The 17,351-nt window shown below is 41.4% G+C and overlaps 1 protein-coding gene across 6 annotated transcripts in view; it reads left to right on the plus strand.

Moving 5' to 3' along the window:
* The window catches only part of ZMYND8 (zinc finger MYND-type containing 8), a 1,698,999-nt gene that overhangs the window by 1,439,060 nt on the left and 242,588 nt on the right, over positions 1 to 17,351 (plus strand). For all 6 annotated transcript variants that reach the window (XM_044089914.1, XM_044089913.1, XM_044089918.1 and 3 more), the window contains one exon: positions 10,973 to 11,130. In XM_044089914.1, coding sequence (XP_043945849.1) covers positions 10,973 to 11,130 — 158 coding nt within the window. The remainder of the gene's footprint in view (positions 1 to 10,972; positions 11,131 to 17,351) is intronic.

Genomic DNA, 17,351 nt, shown 5'->3' on the forward strand with positions numbered 1-17,351 from the left:
TCCCATTCTCATCACGGAACAATGCCGACAAGACCTACGTTGGTGGCTTCAGTCATCCAATCTAGACATAGGGAGAGACCACTGACCCCCCTGTCTCCTACCACCACGGTGACCATGGACGCTTCCCAGATAGGTTGGGGTGGCCATTATCTGGGCAGAACGGTCCAAGGCACATGGCAAGGTCACGAGGTACACTTGCACATCAATGTCCTGGAAATGAGAGCAGTGCTTCTAGCGTTGCAAGCACTTCAGAGCTCTCTTCCCAAGGGGACGATTGCTATTCTTTCCGACAGCATGTCAGTCGTCTGGTACCTAAACAAGCAGAGTGGAACCAGGTCCTATCCCCTTTGCAGAGAGGCCATGAGAGTGTGGAACTGGGGGGTGTCTTCCCAACGCTTTCTAGTTGCAACGCACATTCCGGGGAAGTCCATGATAGCAGACAGGCTAAGCAGAGCTATTCTGATGCCTCACGAGTGGTCCTTGAACAACCAAGTTGCAACTCAGATCTTCTCCAGGTGGGGTCAACCTTGCTGCGATCTGTTTGCCAGCCCCCTCAATGCGAAGTGCAGCAGGTACTTCACTCTGATCCCCCCCCCGGGGGAGTCACCCAGGGACGCCCTAGCCCACGATTGGCCCCCCAGTTCTGCTGTATGCCTTCCCTCCGTTCCCTCTATTATCAAGAGTGATTCAGAAGGCAGCTTCCTTGGGAAGCAAGATGATTCTTATCGCACCATACTGGCCTCGTCAAGTTTGGTTCCCCTTTCTTCAGAAGTATACAGTGGACGGCCCTTGGACTCTGGAACCAGTACCAGACCTATTGACTCATCAGTCGGGTCAGTTCCATCCATCCCTACGAACCCTCAGGTTGACAGCGTGGCTGCTCCACTTCCATCCTTAGACTACATTCCTTTTCACCTGAGGTGTTGCATATTCTGTCATCCTCCCACAAGTCGTCTACCAGAAAACTATACTCAAGCAAATGGAAAAGATTTGCTGTCTGGGCTGAAGCACACAATCTAGATCCCTTCACAGCCCCCTTGTCGGCGGTATTAGATTTTTTGGCTATGCTCTTCAAACAGGGTTCCGCTACCTCCACTATTAAGGTACAGCTGGCAGCCATTTCTAACTTTCACGTCTCACATGAGCCTTCCCTTATGGGCCATAAACTTTGTAAAGCCTTCCTGAAAGGAGCCTGGTTACTCCGTCCGCCATTGTCACAACCAGTTTCACCATGGGATTTAAGCTTGGTGCTTCAAACCTTAAATTCTACCCCCTTTGAACCAGCTGACACTTGTGGATTAAAATATTTGTCTTGGAAGACAGCCTTTCTGGTCGCCATTACTTCAGCCAAGAGGGTATCGGAGCTTCAGGCCCTTTCCATAAAGCCCCCGTATTTGGTCTTCCATAAGGATAGGGTTTCCTTGAGACTCAACCCCTCCTTCCTTCCTAAGGTATCTTCTACCTTTTGTCTTCACCAATCCATTGAGTTACCAGTTTTCTTTCCAAACTTTTCAAATGAAGCGGAATTCAAATTCCACCAGTTGGATGTTCATAGACAACTAAGGTTTTATTTGCACAGGACACAACCCCACAGGAAATCGAAACAATTATTTGTGTCGTCCTCAGAGAACAAGAATGGTAGCCCTGTGACTAAAGGTACTATTGCTAAATGGATTAAGGACTGTATCTCCTTTATTTACGCATCAGCAGGCAGAGATTTACCTTTCCCAGTTAAGGCTCATTCTACCAGGGCCATGGCTGCATCAGTAGCTTATCATGCTAGGCTCTCCTTGGGTGACATCTGTGCTGCGGCCACCTGGTCCTCTCTGCACACCTTTGTTTCTCATCACAAGCTTGATTTGGTGTCTAGAGACTGGGCTTCCTTTGGTTCCACGGTGCTCAGGAGTATTGTCAGTGAGCCTCTCAGGATGTAGGTGCTAGGGACGCTGTCCCGTCAGTTAAGAATGTGGCGAGATAGGACCACATTACATCAGTTAGTTATGTACTCACCATATCGTCAGATGTATGTGGTCCATCTCGCCTACATTCTTACGTACCCACCCACCATCCCCCGACCTGTTGGACTTGGAGGAGATTATGTTCTTGGACCCTTCTGAGGATGTTATTTTTTTCTCTCTTCCTCCTTGTGTTATTTCTAGGAGGTTGTGTATGTCACTCTGTTATATTGTTGGCAAACAAGATCTGGGGGTTTGGGCGTGGTGCATCTTGGGATACTAGGGCTAGCCCAGCCAATCAAAGACTTCGAGTTAGTAAATAGCGGCCGAGTCGGAGCCGATTCTCTGCTCCGAACCCATCAGTTAAGAATGTAGGCGAGATTTACTACATACATCTGACGTTATGGTGAGTACATAACTAATTGTTTTTGTACTTAAACTGCTGTATCAGCCAGGGAATTTCTTAGGACTCTGGGTCTCATGGCTTTTATGATTCTCATGATCCCTTTTGCAAGACTACCCTGATTTTCCAGATTCCAGTTTTTGAGTGTATGAAAAGAGAGATGATTTTGGTGGAGACACCAAATTTGTCAAACTCCAGTTCTCCCATTCTCCCTCCCAACTCCAGGTGAGAGGCCTCTCTTTGCTTGTGGAGCAATGTCTCTGGGGATAAAAGGTACACTGTATTTAGAATATAAATGACCAAAACACACAAACATGATGTTGGCTGTGCTGTCAACTCCCTGTCATCAGTGCTCCATTGGACCTCTACAAGTATTTACAGACAACATTGTAGTGATGTGGTACATAAACAAGCAAGGGGGAGTGGGCAGATCTTATCCTCGGTTTGTCCAGACATGCCATGGTAGCCTGGGCTGTAACTTTTCAACGAAGTCTTACTATGAATGCAGCTTGCGTATTGTTAGAGCAAAGCTATGTTACAGTCGAGCTGAGCCGGACCAGGACAGACGTTCACAAATGGAAATTGTGTCAGGGGGTTCTTCCAATACCTTATACAGCCATGGCGAGAACCTCAAATGGATCTTTTTGTCCCCACTCAAATCATTTGACAAAATTCTGCTCCAAGACTCCATGCAGGAAGGCATGGAACACACTTGCGTTTTCTTTTCCATTGACAGGGATGTTCCTCTCTGCATTTCCACCCTTTCCACTAATATAAAGGGTCCTTCTGAAGATTTAAAAGTCCTCTCTTCAAAGATCATTATGGTGACTTCTTTCTGGCCTTGGCAACAGTGGTTCTCCCTTTTTTGGAACTGTCCAAGGGCAAATACCACAACACCTCACAGACTTGGACCTACTCACACATGACAAGGGGTGTTTGATATATCCGGACCCCAAACAAATGTATCTTACTGCCTGGATGGTAGAATTTTAATACCTTTTAGGCACCTTTGTTCCTGTGGACTTGTAGCAGATATTAAAGGAGGCAAAAAAAACTGCTACTAGAAAATCATATTGATAGAAAAGGTTTTCTAGTTGGTGCCAATAAGTGTTTCTCTGGTTTTACTTTATTTGTATGTGTTACTGTCCTCTGGCCTATCTTACTCCTCCATCAGGTTTAATTTGTTGGCCATCTCAGCATGCCTGTTTCTACCTTCCCCCTTCAATGCACTCTCGTGTGAAAATGTTTTTGGTGTGGGAGTTGCATACCAAGTGTCCTAAGAAACAGGCAGCTCCTCCTTCGGAACTAGGTTTAGTGCTAGAAGAACTAACTCTTTCTCCATTTGAACAAGCTTATCAGGCTGAGTTGAGGTTCTTGACATGGAAAACGGTGTTTGCTGATCTTGCAGCTGTCAGAGAAATTAGTATCTGCATTGCAAGCTCTTATGGGGGGCATCAGTCTTATCTCAATGTCCAGAAAGATAGGGTTTCCTTCTTTTATGCCTAATGTAGCATCCAATTTTGCCTTGAGCCAGGCTATCCTTATCCCTGTCTTTCAAGAATCTAAAAATGAGGGAGATAGTATACTTCATACCTTAGATGTTCACGGACAACTCTGGTAATGTCTTGATAGAGCAAAAATCTTTCAAGAATTGTGATCCGTTCATTTCTTGTGAAGGTAAAAAAAAGACAGTTTTTGTCAAAGCAGATTATTTCCAAGTAGTTGTCTCATGCCTTTTGTTATATTCACCATAACAAGACAATTCCAGGCAGGGTCAAGGCTTATTCTACCAGGGCTTTGGCTTTATCTGTATATTTTTGGAAAGGATTGGATTCCAGAGTATTCTAAAAGCTGCAGATTGGTCATCTGTACATACCTTTGTAAAGCACTGCAATCTAGAGTCCTTCTCCAGGTCTCAGACAGGCTTTGCTAAGCCTTTTCTTAAGAGGCTCCTTCATCCTCCCAGTAGATATAAATGCAGTTAAGGCTACTGCATTGTTGATCCATATAAGGAACATAGTGCAGTAGTAAACGTACTATAACAGTAGATGTTCAGATGTTCACTGCTGCAGTAGCAGCTCCTCTATCCCCCTTATTTTTGTATGCTTTTGTTGCCAGGGTAATGACCTTTTTTTGTACTTTTGTTTTCCTAGCATTGTCCTTGTCAGTGTTTTAGCTTCTCCCTCTCTCTGTTGACATTTATTTTATTTTACATGTGTTTAACGGGAAAGTCTGACTGGGAACGAAGCCCCTTTTCAGTGGAGGCCCAGGGAGAAAAGCTCCACAACAGTTTACAGCAAACACAATGAATATAAAACATGCAACATAGCGAATGATAATGTACCACAATATGTTTACAAAAGATGTGTAGGAATTTATACAGTATGTAGCTGTAGACATTTACAATGAGTAGATTCTTCATGGTCAGGCTTAATGAGATTTACATTGAGAAGATTTTTTTTTTAAATGTGACTTCCCATCCACTCATCAAGGTTGCAGTTGAATAGGGTCAGTGAGGTGCACTGTTTGACAGGTATGAAAGTCTATTCCAGACAGGGCATCTCTAGGAGACAACCTGTCTCTCCAGCAAGTTTTGCTGATGTCGCATATTAGATTAAGGACTTTTGACTGGGTAATGCGTGAGGAGTTAGACTTGAGGATATGGAGCATCTCTAGTTGAGCAGGGTCCGAGATTGCCTTGTAGGTGAGACACAGATCACCCCTGAGTAATCTGTAGAATACCGAATAGAGTGATAGGGATTTGAGCCGTCCGCATAGGACAGGTGTTGGAGGCCATGGATTATCTTTGTGAGGTATTTCAGTGACCTTGCACTTGGTGCAGATGTTTGGAGAGGTACATACCATATACTCAATTGTTGGTCTAATGAGGGAGGAGTATAGAGAGGTAATAACCTCCTTTTTTCTGGATGCAATCCCTTTACATATGAGATGAACCAAGTAAAAGGCTTTTCTGGCCACTGCCACTACATGGTGGTCGAATGTGAGGTTATCAACCTGAGTGCCCAGGTCTCTCACCACGGGTTGTGTGCTTATGGGGTTGCCATTGATGTGGTAATCAGCAGGGGCTATGTTTTTGCCTAATGGCATGATGATACATTTTTTTTTTGTGTTTAGCTTGAGGCCAGACTTTGGCACCAGTCATTAGTTGCTGTGAGACCCTGTTGCAGTATGTAACATCATTTGGGGAGTCATTGACAGCACCCAACTTAGTCGTCCACAATCTTGGTCAGCCGCAGGCCTTTTGTCTTTGCTTGGACCCCTGAGAAGTAGGTTCCCAACAGTAGGGGCCCCAGGACAGATACCTGGGGAACTCCACTAGTGACAGGTCTGCTATCGGAGGTGGAGGCGCTTGTTTTCACTTTGAGGGTCCTGCCTGTGAGCCAGTTGACCACCCACCTGATGTGATGGGGATTTATGCCAAGTTGTGTTAGCTTTTCGATGATGCCAGAGTGGAGGATTATGTAAAAGGCCTTTGCTAAGTCAAGGTAAGCTGTATGCACAGACTTTCCCTCATCCAGGGCCTTGGTGACCGTCTTAAAGAAGTCAACCAGGTTCAGCAGGCAAGATCTGCCCTTGATAAGTACGAACTGGGTGGGGTCAAGTGCTTTGAGATTGCCTGTGTCCTTGTTTATGAGACCCATAATAATACACTCCATGGCTTTACAGATCAGACTTGTCAAGCTTAATGGGGCAATAGTTTCCAGGGTCACTAGTGGCACCACCATTGTGCAAGTGGATGACAATGGCAGTTCTCCACTCTGCTGGAATGAAGCCTGTACTTAGGCTGTGGTTGAATAGGGTGCTCAATGATGAAACCAGTTCTTGCTGGAGATGGTCCAGAATACAGTCTGGGATACTATCAGGTCCAATGGAACCTGTGTTTTTTTGACTTGGATAAGGCCTTTAGCACTTGATCTATGGAGATGTGAGGTGCAGGACAAGTGTTGAGGATGTTGAAAGGGCATTTGGGGGGACGGGGCGGGGTGAAGGTTGCGCTGAACCTATCTGCTAGCTGGTTGACTAAGTCAACAGGATCGGTGCAAGTGATACTGTTAAGTACTAATTAGGAACAAACCTGGACTTTGCCATGGAAGTTCTGATGTAACTGAAGAAGGCTTTGTGGTTTTCCTTTGTTTCAGAAGCTAGTTTTGATTCATAATTGGCTTTGGAGGCTTTCACTTGTGATCTAATTTGCTTGTTGAGGCTAAGGAGGGAGTTTTCCAATTTGGAATATGTTCCTTTTTTACCCTTGTCAACAGTTTCTTCCTTTTGTTGTAAAGCCTGTTGATAGAGGATGTCCACCAAACAGGTTTGTGTTTACTTGAGCAGGTTTTAGTTCTATTGGGTATGGCCGAATCCATGCAGTTGTACAGGTTCTTGTATACAGCATTGGCATACTGTTCAGCATAGCTGTCTGCATCCTCTGATGGGGGTGGTGGTGTGAAGCTACAGATGCCCTCCCTTAGGAGGTTGTAGTCAGCTTTAGAGAAGTTTTTTAGCTTGATTATGATTGGTGGTGGGGTGGGGTTAGGTGGGATAGAAACTTCAAATGAGACAGTCCGATGAGATGACCTGATCTCACCAGGGAAGAACATACTATGGGAGTGGTGCAGCAGTCACCCATGTTGGTGAGAACCAAGTCCAGAATGTCATCTCCCTTTGTGGAGGATGAGACGAGCTGTTCTAGTGTGTTAGAACTGATGAAGTCAAGGAATCGAGTGAGTGCATTAGTGCAGGAATAGTTCACCCAGTCTGTGGTTGGGTATTTAAAGTCATCAAGGATCAGGGTGTTAGGGGTTACCTTAATGGAGTCAAGAAGAGCCAGGTAAGAGGAGTGGGTGTTGAGTCATGGAGGGGGGTCTGTAGCTGGCTGTAATTTGGATGGGTGTCTTGCCAACTGTCAGTTGCACCTGGAATAGTTCCAGTGTGTCATGCTGGCAAACCAATCTGGAGGTGTGCCTGTCCTTAATGAAGATAAAGACTCCACTACCCTTAGTCTTCTTGACTTCATTTTTGAGGTTGGAATTTGTGAAATGTGGTGTAGCTTGGTAAGGCAGGGGTACTGTCCGCAACCCTGAACCAAGTTTCTGTGATCGCACAGACATCGGCATCTTCCAGTGCAAGGAGAGCCTCCAGTAAGTGCATTTTCAGGTTAAGGCTGCTAGCGTTAAGTAGCATGACCTTCAGTTTGCTTTTTGACAGATGTTTTATATTGGAAGATTTGTCTTTGGGACATTTCCTAAGAAAGGCACAATGGTGGAGGTGAGGGCCTTGACCAGGATATGGAAACCAGTGGTGATAGGTAGAGGCCATCTCTGGCAAAGCATCGAGGCCTGTTGACCATGACATCCCAGGCAGACAAATACTGGATTCCCTTGGAATGATACCAGAAACTAAGCCAGTTGTTGAAGTCTATTATTATTTGTTGGTATTGTGGTATCATTCTTAGTGAAGGTAGGATGCTGCTTAGGACTAGGTTCATACCTGCCTGGGACACAAACTCTGAGAGCTCAATCATGTCTCTCTTCATACAGCCCAGGGAGGTACATCTCAAGTCATTCACGCCAACATGGACAATGACAGAGTTATACTTGTACTTGATGTGGACAGACTTAAGTGAGTGCGTGATGTAGTGGATTCTGGCACCAGACAGACAACTGACAGTGACCTTCTTCTTGTCGAGCCTGGTGAGGGGGACACTGGTCTGTCACACAATTGAGTCACCAATGACTAGTATGTTTGGTTTATTGTTATGTTTTGCGGGCTGTGATGGTTTATTGTTTTGCCTTATGGGCTATGTTGGTGAGACAGTGGTGTGTTGTCTGCTGTGTGTGATGTGTTTGGTGTTCTGTGTGGAGTGTTTGTGAGTGTGTTTTGGAGGTCTCTGCTGTTTAGGTAAGCTTTTATTGAGGACCTCTGCATAGGTGTGTGTATTGTGCTTGGCTATGTGATGTGCATGGTGTGGTGTTTGTGCTGGCAATCCTCTTTGTCAGGAGTACTGACTGTGGTGTGAGAGAGCATGGACTCCAGGTTACTGATGTACATGCATTTCTCGCAGGTAGAAGAATTATATGCTACGAGAAGAGGACTGTCAGTAAACATTAGCATACCTCTCAGCTGTCCATTTTTTGTCTCATAATTTTGGTCCATTTTTCATAAAATTGTGGTTTTCTGGCAAATTAGTTGCAAATCATTAAAGATTGAAGTTGGAAATTAATGACATTTATGTTTCAAACTTCATACCCTTCATAAAATTCAAGGTAATGCAAAACCTGTTATTCTATCAATGTTCTAAGTTTGTAAAAGCAGTGTTTAAATAAAATTTGTCACTATTTTTGGGCCTTTGTCCCACTTTTATATATGGCTTTGTCCAGATTTCTTGCTCTAAGAGGTTGAGAGATGTGAGATGAGGCAGTTGCTACACTGTCTCAATATGACCATGTTGACCAGGCTGGCTGGAGAAGCTGATGGGAATTGTTCAGTCATAGAGTTCTGAGTGCTTGGGCGGACTTATGGAGAGAGGGTTTTGATAAGGGTTTGTCCACAAGAGTGTAGACCACAGGAACTTTGTTAAATGTAAAGTAACTGGCCTGAAGCACAAGTACTAAAAACAAAACTAAGATGCTAGAATAACAGACAAATTTAATCAGGCTACTAACCAACAATAATAAATGCAGCAGAATAAAAGCACTTGAACACTTAAGAACACATGACAAAAATAAGGTAATAAAGTAGGAAGAATACAATTGCAGTAAAAGCAACTGAATAAAGTGTAAAAATTTTTTTTTTTTTTTTTTTAAGGGGAGAGGGAGGAAACAGAAGATAGTACAAGATTAAGGAACTAAGGGGGGTAGGCCTTCCCAAATGCGCTCTCTGTACTCAGTACACTGATCTGATGAGACAGGACAGGGTGGAGTGTCCAAAGTCAAAGAAGCAAGGGGGTAGTCCTACCCAAATAATCTCACTGCACTTAGATGAGTGATTAAATGAGATGAGACTGGGAGGAGTGTCCAAAATCAAATTAACAGCAGGGGTGGACAATTCCAAAGCCACCAAGTTTAATAACACGTTGGTTGGAGGGTAGGAAAAACAAATAGTGCAGACAAAACAAGGACACAAACAACAAAGCAAATATATAAATGCTAAACAGTACAAAAAAGTATACTTAACAGTTTATATGTCAGATGGTTATAGAATCTAACACAGCCAGGAAATTAAATCTACTTTATCACCTCTGCACAAATTCAGAGAAATGTAAGTCTTTGTAATAGAACTACTACACAGACAATACACCTCAGGCTATCAGATAAAACAGTTCTGCAGTGTTCTCCAAATTCACCATGAGATTCAGCATCACTGTAGATCAGACTGCATTACTGTGCAAGCTGGCATTGCCTGTTCATTTCCAACCTCCCTGGTGGAATGTACCATCTTCTGGGCCCCGGACTGAATCTGAATCATCTGGGTCATAGGCTTCATAGCTTTTCACCAGGACCGGCCTTTCGTCAACTGGTGCCCTAGGAAAAAGGTCTCCATAGTGCCATCCCCCAACACCACTCTATGCCCCCATCCTGGTCTACCTACACCATCCAGATTACTGGAAAAGTGCCCTTGCTAGAGCAGCGCCCTAGGCGGAAGCCTAGTTGGCCCCTATGCCTAAGGCCGGCTATGCTGTTCATATAATGAGCATCATATTTACATTTTGTTTTCATTAAATTGTATTTTCTATTCCTTTTTCTACATTGGTATTTACTTCTGCTCACCCCTAAGGGAATGGGGGTTCCTATTATATAATCGAAGACGCAATCCTTCTAATGCATCTTGATCGAACTTGAAAGCACGCAACAGCAAAATAGCAAAACGGCATATAAGCGATTTCTTTCATTGGTTACTTTGCCGTTTTCCTCACTGTAGTGCGATCTCGGAGTTGGTATATTTAAGTAGGGGGGTGTGGGAGGGCGAAGCCCCCCACTTTATGTAATGTTTTGAAGTTTTTATTTTTATTTATTTATTTATTTTGTGGAACAGTGATTTTTTTCCCTTGGGGAAAAAAAAAATCACTGTTCTGAGTGTTCGGGATTGTAAGCTTTCACTTACATAGGGTTGATAAATCAACATTTGCTTTTTTAAGCGTTCGCTGATTTAATATAGACCTTGGAATGGATGAGTCTTAGGATATTTTGCAAGTCATTGACCATTCCATAAGCTGCACCTTATGTATCTGTATACCTGGATGTTTCTCTTGGCTGAGATCAAGTTGCTTATTTCTGAAAACTTTAAACTCCACTTTAGTTGTAGTTTTGGCTTGAATTCAACCGAGATGAGATAGGGAGGGTACAGTAAATGATGGCAGCTTAAATGAGTAGCTTAATCTGCAGTTTTGAATGTTTTGTATTGCTGAGATGTTATACTTTGCAGTCTTTAAACAGATTGTGTGTGTTTTTAAGGATACTTTAACTTCCCATTATATTTGCTTGAAATACACATTTAGACGAATTGTAAATATTTCCTTACCTTTTCATGCAATATCTTATTTTGAGTGTTTCTGATGCAACTTTTTTTCAAAATGAAACCTGTTTTTTTTTTTTTACAGCCACTGCTTCTCAGCAAGACACTGATACAGAAATGAGTGTGGATTCAGTAAGTAAAACTCCACAGCAGGCACCAAGTGTACAGCAATCACCAACAGAAACAACAGCTGTCCAGAATGACAAAGATCCAACAGCAGAAAAAAACAAAGAAAGTGTAACGGTGAGCACAGTTCACATAATGTACCACTGAAGCTGTTCATTTGAAGATATCTCCTCTTTGAGTTGCTTGCTGTTTGACTCTGCTATGATCTAAGCTTCTCTGCATGTTGCTTTCTTTCATTAACTGGTCTACCCAGTCCGGATCTGTCCAGCTCCACAAGCAGCACACCATAACTTGTCATGAGACAAAATGCTTTCCTGCTGTCCAGATTTTTTGTCTCGCAGATTGGACAGCATAACATGGTATCAGATGGAACATTCTCATGTCCGTAGCCTGTCAAGTGAAATCCTTTCCTTAGTAGAAATTTGTTCAAGTGCAGATGTTCAGTTTTGGTTGAAAGCCTAGAAGAGCTAAGTGTCCATTTTTTTTTTTTTTTTTGGTTGGCTGGGCATAATTTTTGGGGAGGTAAAGTGACATTTGAAGAGTTTCCATCAACACATGGAAGCAGTCTGTCTGCTTTGTATGTCTACAGACTACTTGCTGAAGTACTTTTTTCTTAATAATCTTCCACCCTCATAAGGTACAGTTGCATTTTAGCCGTCCTGTGCTCTTGAGATGAACTGTTCTTATGAGGATTATTGTTTCCTTTTTTCCTCACTTTGTTGTGCAACAGCTAACTGTTCCCAAATGCTTCACTAACACTGCAGATGAAATTTCATCTTCTACAGTGACAAACTGATCAGAATTAACAGTATTCATTGAGCTGATTGCATAAATATATGGTAACAGCAGTGAGCTTTCTGAAAGAATCCTTAGCAATTGTCACAGATGAGCCTACCCTTCCACTGGTATTCCTCAGTGTTAGATGGGTTTTCAGCTGACTGAAAAATGGACAAACCTTGGTTTGAAAGTTCTTCTGTGCCGTAAACATACTCTTACGACTCTACTTTTGGAGACTCCATCATTTAGCCTAAGATTTCTCCAGTACCAGTCTCCATGAAACCCACACCTTCTGTGAACTATAGTATTGTTTTCTGTTTTTTAATTTCTCCAAATCTTTTGAGTTTCTAATACCGTGACAGGAATGGACCCCATTCCTAAAGTCAAAATATGATTAAAGTTCATGAAATTAGTATTGTTTCACTCTTTGATGTCATCCAAAAGTGCTCTTTGCAGCACTTGCAATGTGCCCGGTAATAATTCCTCCTGCAGTTCGTATGGAGTTACATGTATCGGTAGCATATCTAAATATGATTGTAGACTCCTTTTTTAATAAGACCTGTTGCTCTTACTACTATTGGAACTGTCTGGCTATCTTTCTTCCACATTGCTCTCATTTCTACTTGCAAATCCTGATATTTTATGACTTTGTGTCTCTCTGTACGCAGGACATTGTAGTCACTGGGTGTGGCAAGATCAATGCTACTTTTGTTTGCATTTCTTGGACCACTATATCCATTTTTCTAGCATCTATTGAACTGTTTGTATAGATTTTCCTGTGTGATGTAAACTTCATCATTTTCTGTGATGCTTTGTGACTCATGTTTCCAGTGTTTTTCAGCCACTTCAGTACCATAATGTTTACGCAATCCCCAGTGCAGCAGTCTTGTCACATTATTATGCCTTTCAGTATACAGTCCTTCTGCCATTAGTATGTCGCAACCAGCAACAAGGTGTGCAACTTTTCCCAATTCTGTTTTGCAAAAACCTACATTTGTCTGTTTCTCACACATGTTCAATGGACTTTGTAAACCAACGTGTACATACACCACTGTTTTTGCCGCCAGTATTAACCTTTCATCTCTTGGTTTGAATTCACCTCTCCTTAACCATTCATGCATTTGTTCCTGATCAAAATGAAGTTTTTCCAGAAGTTTTCTATACTTCCAACAATATTTATGCTTTTTCCACATTACTTGCCTACTCATCTGGTCCTTCACCTTGTATTCTTTCTTTTGTTTTTTGGCACATTCAATTGTTGCCTGGTTTTTATCTACTTTTGGTTTGATTTAATTTCCTGTTTGATGCTGATATGCTTCTGCTAGATTAAGCAGAGAAGTCATCTTAGATTTATTCTCATACTTCAAAACTTTCACTACATTTGGGTCTTGTGAGGTCACCAGATATGTGTGGAGTCTCACAATTGCAGATCTGTACATGTAATCAATTTCAAGGAGGCCCATCCCTCTTTCAGAACGGGGAATATATAATCTTGGTATGCATTGATTTTTATAAATTATTTGGTGACCATGAAGCATCCTTCTTGTTTTCTTATGTAATCTATCCAACATGTTTTGGGACCAGTCAATCACTCTGAAACTGTAAGTTAGGACAGGAAGAGCAAATTGGTTTATAGCTTGGGATTCTGTTCCTAGATGTCAGTGCTGTTTTCAGGATTAAGTTAAGTCTTCTGAAATATTCCTAAGTTTTATTTGCATTTATTCATGTTTACTGCACCATGGTTGGGAAGATGTTTTCAATGTATTGTCTACAGCCTGATGAACTTTTACCTTTATACTTGGGTAGAATGGGGCAAAAGGAAGCAGGAACAGGAAAAAAAGGAAGCAGTTCTTAACAGGAATAAGGAAAATAACAGTAGAATTGTTTTTAAAGAGGTCAGGTACAAAAAAGTTTTGTAAAGCCAGGAGCTAGGACACAAGTGTGGGTAGCTGTACACAGTACGTACTAAGGGAAAGATGACTATAGCGTGAATTAGAGCGATTAGGGCTGTTGTGAAAAGATAGTGTCAGATGGTATTTCCTGACTTATAGAGTGTACAGAAAGGACATATTGGGTATAAATAGGCGGTGGCAGTCTGCATACAGAAAAGGATTGAGAGTGCTGTCAAAACAAGAAGGAAGCAAGACCTCAATCAGATGGGAAGGAATGTGCGTAGATGGAGAGTGCTGTCTATCACACTAGAAGAAAAGAAAGGAAATGCCTTGTGGCCAGATAACATAATGTATACCAGCCTCTGGATGCACAAAGGAAACCATTCAAAGGGTCATGTGTAGTATAAGTAAGATGAAGTGGAAAAGAAAGATAATGATTAAGGGGGACCTAAATCTGCCAGATGGTGTTTAAAGCACCTTTCCATATTCTGTGTTGAAAGAAATGATTTTTTACTCAAGATATTGAACAGGTGGGTGTCACCTAAGTTTTTACATGACTACGTTTGGAAAAACTGAATGCTAGTCCATATCTAAGGTTGTAAAGGTAAGGGACTGTGATCATGCGACTTTGTGTTCAGGTTTCTTGTGGACTGAGATGCCAGAAGCTGTGGGAGGAGTTTGTGCTGCATTGGGGATAAAGGGTGGAGATGGCTAACAAGCAGTGATTAAGAAGTGCCTTTAAGCTCTATTGAAAGGATTAGGAATGGACTGAAAGAAGCAGTGTTGAAAAGGGATGAAAAACAGAACAAAAACAAAAGGAAGAAGAAACCCTTACTTCTAAAGTGAAAAGTCAGGAAGGCAGTGAGTAAGAAAGAGAGAGACGTATAGAAGAGAGAAGCAGGACCTGAGGAGGAAAAGCTACAATGTACAAGAGTCTAAGAAAATGCTGACAAGGAAGACCAAAATACCTTGGGTGGAGAACTTGCAGGAGTACAGAAGGGGATACAACATTTCATTGAAAGGAAAAAGAGAAGAGTGAATTGTCAGACTGGTTGACAAAGGGAGAGATTTAAAAGAAGACTTGAGAGAAGACTGAGGTAGTGAACAACTTTGCTGCCTTTTTCTTCAGAAGGGAAATGGAAAGGGGGAGGATTACTAATTGGATACAATGTGCATGTGTTAGGGTGGGGTAGAGGCTTGGGCAAATGTGACATTAGTTTCAGTAGGGTGAACAGCCTTAGACTGTTTACATCAAACTTGCAGCATTTTTACATATTCAAAACATATTTCATTAACTTAAACTAATTGGTCCTTGGAATCATTTTCATTTCTGATTTCAACTGTGTACCATACTTGGGGAGTTTGAGTACCTTTTACAACAGACACCTTGCCTCTAGGACAGTTCTTGTTTTATTATAGCTTTATAAGTAAGGAGAGAGAATTTCAGATGTGTCTTCAGATCTGATACTGTCCTGTCCTTTCCCCAATGGGATGGGTCTTTGGATCCGACTTTGGCCACTTTCAAGCTCTGGATTTGGTGCTTAGGCTCTGCCTCTTACCCTCTTTGTGATATGCAGTCTACCCCAGATTTTGTTTGCTGCTGTAAGCTTCAGACTTATTCCTTGGTGCCCTGGGTTTTTTGGTAAAGGATAAGTAGCGGTGGTGCAGCGGTTAGCGTTGCTCCCTCACAACAAGATGTTCTCCAGTTCGATCCCCGGCTGGGGTGCCTTCTGTGTGGAGTCTGCATGTCCTCCCTGTGGTCGCGTGGGTTTCCTCCCGGTGCTCCAGTTTCTTCCCACATCCTAAAGACAATGCTGTAGGTGGATTGGACACACTAAATTGGCCCTAGGTGTGCGTGTGTGTGCGCGTGTGTGTGCATGTGTGTGTGTGCCTTCTGTGGAAGGTTGGGCGCCGGGCTGGCAACTCGACACCGTAAAACTCCACTGCCAATCACGAGCGGACAGGTGATCCACTGTGTCGACCCCTAACCAGGAAAGAGCCATAAGAAGTACATTTTTGACTTATTTTCTCTGTTCTCTGCCTTCTTTCTCCTGATCTAGGAGTTTTCTAAAGTTCCCCTCTCTCTCTCTCTCTCTCTATATGTATATATATATATATATATATATATATATATATATATATATAGTTTACTATCAAATAGTCGAAGTTCAGAATGTAATGCTATCTTAATGTAGAATCATATTATCATAATTCACAACGGGAAAGCATTCACATGGTCGAAAATCACACTTCAAGATTTTCAAACATTTTCAACATTTTTTGCGAATCCAAACCTCCACCAAACCAAACCCAGTGTAATTATACACTACTTACTTACGCCCTTAACAGAAACTGGTCAGTATGCAAATAAGCTAGGTGGGGGGCTTTGCCCCCTCACCCCCCGACGTGGGGGCGCCGTGCCCTCCCAACTATATATTCTAACTCCAGGATCACACTACAATGGGGTAAAGGGCATATACACTGCCACTACTATGTTCGGACGAAATTAAATGTGTTGCACTGCATTTTTGGCGATTTGGGCTTTCGGTGATGACAATGAAGTGATCGAGTTAATTTGTTTGGATTGCATTGTACTTTCGACAATCTGAATAGGTGATTATGACAGTCGACTAAAGGATTTTCCCATATATGATAATCAGGTATGTGACTTTCAACTATTGGCCTTTCAACCATTTGATAGTAAACCTATATACATGTATACATGTATATATATATATATATATATATATATATCAAAACCAAAACTGGACATAACCACCACGATGTTATAAAACCAGTATTTAATGTCGAAGTAAAACCAAGTGAGATAAAATAAGCGCTTTCACATGCTACACAGGCATGCTTCTTCAGATTTCACAAACACATTTTTAAACAGTTCTTAAGTACTAACTGCACAACCAAATAATTGAATAATGGATACAATAATTGAATTCAATAATTGATTGATTGAGCAAGCAATATTTTAAGGCAACCAGCTCCTGGTTGAAAGCTAGATATAAAGTGAATCATATATAATGAAATGTGTGTATGTGTATCCTGAATACAAAATATACAATGTGATAAGTAGTATAAAGTAATAATAATTGACTAACTAAAAATTAATAATTTAAACAAAACACAATTTGCAACATCATATTACACTATCCGATGTAAAAATATATAAAATATATCAAAACACTATTTACTAAAATACTTGTTAGTTTAAATGTTAGTTTAAATGTAGGTCATACTTTTAGGTTCAGGGTGTTACAGCTGATATTGCAGAATAAACGAGGGGGCAGTAACCTGAATCACTTAGAATCAGTTGAGCTTGAATGGATCTTTAGAATGAGAGCATATGTAGAACCAGGGCTCAACCAGTCTATTAGCATTAAACCAATACTGGATGCACGCATTTAGATGTATTTTTGGATTCAACTATGTGTATGTATATATATATATATATATATATATATATAATATAAATATATATATATATATATATATATATATATATATACATATATATATATATATATATTATACATATATATCTATATATATATATATATATATATATATATATATATATATATATATATATATATATATATATATATATATTTATTTCTATATTGTATTTTTATACTACATACTTTATATTTTATT

Source organism: Protopterus annectens, chromosome 12.part0 (assembly GCF_019279795.1).
Source record: "Protopterus annectens isolate FY-2018-M chromosome 12.part0, PAN1.0, whole genome shotgun sequence".
Classification (NCBI taxonomy): Eukaryota; Metazoa; Chordata; order Ceratodontiformes; family Protopteridae; genus Protopterus; species Protopterus annectens.